The following is a 6,816-nucleotide window of genomic DNA, read 5'->3' on the forward strand; positions in this document are numbered from 1 at the left end:
GTCCCAATCGAGACCCCAGCAGCAAGCTAACCTACTGGTCAGAGCATCTGCCCCTGGTGGTCAGTGCATGTCATAGCAAGCAGTTGAGCGGCGTTAGTATATCATTAGCATTGAACAACTGGACTACTGGACACTTAGAATATTAGGCTTTTATTATATAGGACTAGAGGCCTGGTGCACAAAATTAGTGCACGGGGGGTGGGGTGTCCCTCAGCCCAGCCTGCATGCTCTCCAATCTGGGACCCCTGCAAGATCGGGCCTAAACCGGCAGTTGGACATCCCTCTCGCAATCTGGGACTGCTGGCTCCTAATGAACAACTGGACTACTGGACACTTAGAATATTAGGCTTTTATTATATAGGACTAGAGGCCTGGTGCACAAAATTAGTGCACGGGGGGTGGGGTGTCCCTCAGCCCAGCCTGCATGCTCTCCAATCTGGGACCCCTGCAAGATCGGGCCTAAACCGGCAGTTGGACATCCCTCTCGCAATCTGGGACTGCTGGCTCCTAACCGCTCACCTGCCTGCCTGATCGCCCCTAACCGCTCTCCCTTGCTGGCCTGATCGCCCCTAACTGCTCTCCCCTGCCGGCCTGATTGCCCCTAACTGCCTCTGCCTCGGCCCCTGCCACCATGGCTTTGTCCGGAAGGACGTCCAGAAGACGTCCGGTCTATCCGGTCTAATTAGCATATTACATTTTATTAGTATAGATTATATATAGAATGAGAAAATGGATGTACCGAGCCCTGAGAAATAAGAAGGGCCTGGATGCACTACATCTACCTAATGAAACATTCTGATTCAATGTGCCAAAATTACACCAATTTACCTACATTTCACTTGCTGGTGACTGATACAGGCAGCTCTAAATTGCCTTCACATTCTTAATGATAAAATTATTCTGCTAAGAGCGTGTCACATCCATTGTGTGCTTTAAAAGCCCCCTGCCACTGTCTCCACAGCTCAGGGGCTGTGAGGTCACCTGCTGGAACAGGTGTGGGGGGATCAGGGCCCAGCAGCACTGATGGAGCATGGTGACACCATGATGGCTCAGCAGTGGCACAGGGCAGAGCCCAGGCAGAGCCAGGGACCTGATTCTCATCAAAGCCTTTGATCTCTGAAGGCAGGGCGACCCCATGCATCTTGGGGCAGGTATGTGAGCAGGGCTATATTCAGCCAGAACCAGAGCTGGGGGTTGTCTTATTTCGATTTTTTAAATCCTCATGTGAGGATATGTTTGACTCATTTTAGAGAGAGGGGATGAGATGGGGTGAGAGAGAGACACAGAGAGAGAAACACTGATTGGTTGCCTCCTGTATGTGCCCCCACCAGGGATCAAACCTGTAACCTGGGTATGTGCCCTGACCAGGAATTGAACCAACAACTTTTCGGTGCACGGAAAGATGCCCAACTGAGCCATACCAGCCAGGGCTCATTTTCCTTTTAAAAGACTTGTTTCTTTAGTTTAGCAAATATTGATGGCGATGCTCTTAGAGGAAGGAGAGGTGTGGCTCACCAACTCAAGGATTCATTGGAGAAGCAAGGATTCACTTATTTTAATTCGTCATGGGTTAAGGCACCTCCCAAACTGCAGGGGGTGGAGGTGGGGACTCAGTTGGGAGAGGTGAGGAGAGCTGCCTGCCCGGGACTGGGCTCTCTGTAGGGACTGTCCTTCTCTTGGCCACTGACCAGCCCAGGGGACTTGGTGGCTGAGGAATCGGGAGAAAAGTCCCACAGCCACACTGCAGCTCCCAGTCCACATGACAAATTCCGCTGGGTGTGGGGTGAGATTAGAAATAGTAACTATTACTGATGGAAACCTAATGTGGGTGCTTTCAATGGGGTGCTGATGAGTCCTGGTCAAGCTGGGACAGGCTGTTGCCCACCGGCCACGCCCATCACAGCTGCCACTTGTGCCTTGGTGAGGTCTGTATCGCTTTTTTCTGGAGGATGCTCAGCTGGCCCATTGTGGCTCTGTTGGCCTTAAGTGACCCCTAGCGCACATGTCATTTTGAAGGCCAGGACCTGCGGATGGGCACACGGGGCAGGCAGCGGTGGCCTCCTCTCTCCCAGGGTGCACTGCTGAGTCACCACCCTGGGAACTGGCCTCCTTTGGACCACAGCTTCATCCGGTCCAGGACCTAGCGGGACAGCATGTGCTCTGCCAACCTAGGACACAGCAGGCGAGCCCCGCCCCTCCCACCTCCCTGCACAGGGCCCTCTCTGCCAGCACACAGCCGTGCTGCCCACTGCCCGGCCTCTTTCCTGGGATGGGCACCCCCCTCCTCACCTGTGGAGAAGGTGCTGGGAGCTTGGGTGAGCCCATACCCTGCTTGGAGACACATCTTGTCTCTCTTTAGAATGTGAGAAAGGGACTTTTGTTTCCAAAGTGTTGAAAGCCCAACAGAAGCCAGGACACCAGTTTCCCCCGTGACAGGTCAGTGTGGCCTCAGGGAGCGGGGATGCCGGCAGGGTCTCTGGTGTTTGCGAGGACACTGCCCAGCCAGAGTCCCCACCTGTCTCTGTGGTCACTGGGGACACCTGCAGGGTGGTCCTCTCATCAGGGGGATCGGAAGGGCAGAGACGTACATTTGAGGACTCAGGGGATGGAGCTCCTTAATGGGGAGCAGACTGCTCAACCCACAGGGACAGCATGGTCCTGGTTTCACCACCATGTGGATTCATGTTTACAGCTCAGAACAACTACCAGTACACCAACAACCCATGTCCATGGACTCCGTTTCTATGGAAACACTGGAGTGAAAGTAGTCTTGGCATCTCATAATTCAAAGAACAAAGCAACAGAGTGTCAGAGGTATTTTGTCTGTGGAAAGATTATTATATGCACATGTGTGCAAATACACCATACAAATGTATGCACACGTTAGCACATTTGCATATGCAACCACACATGTGCACAAACATGCACACACATGAACAGTTGCATGCACACACTACATGTGCAACACATGCACGCACATGCACACAGTGCACACCTGCATACACACCCACACATGTGCACACACATGTGCATGTCCACATGCACACTCCATGCACGCACACACTCCATGCACGCACACTTGCGCGCACACACACACACACACACACACACATGCTTGCACATCACCTATTCAGCAGCAGCCTAGAGGCAGAACTTCTCTCTAGTCAAGAGCTTGGGCCTCAGGACACACGGTCAAGGTACAGGACCTTGTGAATACAACAGTTTGCAGAGGTTGTCTTAGGGACAGAAGGGGACAGAGATTTAGGGTGAATTGGTGTCCCCCAAACACTCCATCACTTGCAGATGCCACAGGCCAGGCCCTAGTGACCTCATCATCTTCAGGAAAATGAGCCTCAAAGCAGAAAATCAAGCAAAAGAAGAAAACAGCACATGCAAATAATTAAATACCAAGTTTGTACAAAGACTGTTATAGGTCACGATGGGTTTCTGAGAGGCCCCGCATCTGGGTGTAGACAGTGAGCGGGGCCTCTGCCCACGGGCACCCCTCTCCCCATCACGCAGGTGGCAGTTCATGGGCTGTTCTGTTGTTGGAGCCACAGGACCAGCGAGGTAATTCTAGCTCCATTGTTTGAGCAATGAACTGGCGGACATTTTCTAATGATTTCAGTAGAATTTTGCCCTGATTTTTGCACAGGACTGAGCCCTTTAAGGTGCTACTGGCGGAAGCAAGGAGGTGGCACTTTCTGTCCTTCCCCAGGATCCTGTAGGCCTGCACTTGCCCCTCCAGTGGGACAAACCCATCCTTACAGCTCTGACCTGGAGACCTGGGTCCCCTCTGGAAGGAGCCCACGGGTTCCGGAAAGAGCAGGGGCGCCCTCTATTGGGGACTTCTCTCCTGTCAGCATAACTGAGGGAGACGCAAGGCTTCCATTCACCTCACTGACCTGAGCAGAGCCATGCCTGGGGAACTGGGAGGGGCAGAGCAGGGATACGTCACTGCCTTTCCTGCCTGGTTTTCAAATGACAAGAACAGTGTCTGTCACGTGTGGGGTGTGAGCTTCAAAAAAAGAGTGTGACAGGCCTACCGCAGAAAACCTGCTTCCCCAAAGCTCGGACAACACCCTTAACATGTTCTCTTCCTCCTCGGTAGCAGGCAAAGCCACCCTGGAGTGTCACTGTCAGAAAGCCAGTCACAGAAAGAGATTTAAAACATGCCCTGGTGTGTTGTTTGCTTAGATCTGCGACAACCTTTCAGAGGGATTTTCCCAGGAAATGGAAAAGTAAATGAAACTCTAGAGAGCATTGATGAGTAAGTGTGTCTGTCTCCTTGTGCAACCTGTGGTTGGAGCACGCCCCGTGGCACCGGTGCTGGCCCTCCTCAGCCCGGCCACGCACTCTCTAAGGTCCCCAGTTCGGTTCTCAGGGTGACTCTGACTGGCAAAGGTACAACACTGAGACCTGGAGGCCCGTGACCCGCAGCAATGAGTCAGTGATAGACAACGGCCCCTGCTTATCTCTCACAGCCCCCGGTTCTCCTGACACGGGGACAAAATGAATCGCAGGGGCTGGGACATTATCATGAAAGGAATGCTGATGACCCACGTGGCTCAGAGAACATCACGAAGACTTGGCTCCCTGTTACATTCAGGGGGTTTCTGTTTGGTCAAGAAAAGGCCTTTTTTGTAAAGTGGAAGGGGCCTGTTGATGTCATTCTCAGTGACGTTTGTGGAATATTCCATAATTTAAAGAGAATTCACACGTAGATTTTCCAAGACTACGCAGTGAGGTGGCAGCCAGGATTACTGAGCTCCTTTCACGTGGTGGCTCAGCATCTGCAGACAGGGATTTTTCTGGATTCCAGGGGAGCATGAGGAACGGGGACTATTAGGTTCAAAAGCAGATGCCGGCAGCTCTGCGGGGCCTCACCGTCTGCACTGCTCAGAGTTGTTGGGCAGAGTGATGGAACCCACGAGGCATCTGGGCCATCTTGCTCAAGGTCACATGAAGTGAGGACATCGTCGGATCCTCCCACTTCCCCTCTGCTGTGACTCAACCTTGACCTAGTATGGGCTGTGCATGCCAAGGAGGTGCTGCGGAGATGCCCAGTGGCCGGGAGCATGGCAGGTGTGGGTGCGCTCGTCCGGCTGACGTGTGAGCAGCTCGAAGCTCCAGGCATCGGGAAGTCACGGGAAATCAAACAGGCAGAGTCTGCATATTCTTCCCAGGAAAAGACAAATCTGAGTTTGTAATATGATTGGAATGTTTGCATTTCCATTGGTTTTCACATTCAACTCTAGGTAATTCTCCAAGTCGAATATGCATCTTTGGAGAAGGGGACAGAGGGCTGCCTTTGAAAGAGCCGTGGGACTTGTACCATGTTCACCATGAAGGCAAAGGCCTATTGCAGACCTTGTTCACATTACATGGTATTTCTGTTACACATATGTGTATGTATGTCATGCTCTGTTCCCCTTGGATAGACCAGAGGGACCCTAGGCTTCACCCCGCCCTGTTCTCTCTGCTTCAGGAATACGAGGCAGATCTCCGGAGTGTCCGCCTACCTATGGGGTCCCAGGTGAATCACTGCGTGTCACTGTCATGAGGCCACAGTGGAGCCAAGAGCCTTCACGCAAAACCACGTGAGAACCTGTCCATTCTGCCCCGGCAGCAGAGGGGACTACATGTAAAGGCAACTTTTGTCCCTGGGGCACCACGAACAAGCAGTTTTATAGGAAACAGTTACTTCCCAACACTCAAGTCGTTCTTTGTAGTTAAAATAAACACCATAGTATCTAGGCTTTGGGCCAATTTCACTTCCTCGTTAGTGATTTTTTACAGGCAGTGTTCGGCTTTCGAATGCCCACACACGAACGATCAACTCCTAGAAATATCGCACAGAGTGGAAAATCGGGGAAATCCACGCAAAATAAAACAAAACAGGCAAGAAGCAGGTGGGGATGGATCCCAAGCCCCAAGCGGACAGGGCGGGAGAGGGTTGTGAGGTGAGGAAGGGCTCGCCTCCCTTGCCTCCCGAGAATCGCATTGTCAATACGGACAGCAGGTTCACAGATCGCCCAGGTAACTAGAGAAACTAAACCTTCCGGGTGGCAGTGCCTTTGCACACGGCCGTCCTATGAAACCACCGCTCCCAGTCAGTGTGTCACGTACCAAACACGTCGCTGTCCCCCGAGGGCTCCCGGGAGAGTTCTCGGAGGTTCCTCTTTTTCTCAGACTCCCCTCTGGAGGCTTCCCCCTCCTGGAAAACAAAAAACAAAACAAAACAAAGTGTTTTATCATCAAAATAATTTATGGCGCTTCTGTCCTCACGTCCGTCCTGGGGTCCGGAACAGTCCCAGTTCCGCTGCTCAGTCCTGGCTCAGGCGGGTTTACTGTAGAGCAGTGGTTCTCAACCTTCTGGCCCTTTAAATACAGTTCCTCATGTTGTGACCCAACCATAAAATTATTTTCGTTGCTACTTCATAACTGTAATGTTGCTACTGTTATGAATCGTAATGTAAATATCTGATATGCAGGATGGTCTTAGGCGACCCCTGTGAAAGGGTCGTTCGACCACCAAAGGGGTCGCGACCCACAGGTTGAGAACCGCTGCTGTAGAGGATCATGAGCTCCCACTTCTTTTCTCGCCCTGAGCGCGAGGCCTTCTCCTGTTCCAGGGGATATATTTTCATACACAAGAAACTGAATATCATCCCCGATAAGGTAATGAGCTGACCCTCACTCCAACCCTATGTTTCTAACATACTGACCGAGTTGAAAACATTCTCAGTGTTGCTGGGGATGTGGGACAGGCAAGGACCCTCCTGGGAGCTGGGACAGACAGCCACAGCTGTCCTT

The 6,816-nt window shown here is 52.1% G+C and overlaps 1 protein-coding gene across 5 annotated transcripts in view; it reads right to left on the bottom strand.

Moving 5' to 3' along the window:
* Positions 1 to 6,816, bottom strand: part of MBP (myelin basic protein) — a 70,853-nt gene that overhangs the window by 40,165 nt on the left and 23,872 nt on the right. For all 5 annotated transcript variants that reach the window (XM_014535911.1, XM_014535910.1, XM_014535909.1 and 2 more), the window contains one exon: positions 6,130 to 6,217. In XM_014535911.1, the coding sequence (XP_014391397.1) occupies positions 6,130 to 6,217 (88 nt within the window). The remainder of the gene's footprint in view (positions 1 to 6,129; positions 6,218 to 6,816) is intronic.

This window comes from Myotis brandtii, unplaced genomic scaffold (assembly GCF_000412655.1).
Source record: "Myotis brandtii unplaced genomic scaffold, ASM41265v1 scaffold154, whole genome shotgun sequence".
Classification (NCBI taxonomy): domain Eukaryota; kingdom Metazoa; phylum Chordata; class Mammalia; order Chiroptera; family Vespertilionidae; genus Myotis; species Myotis brandtii.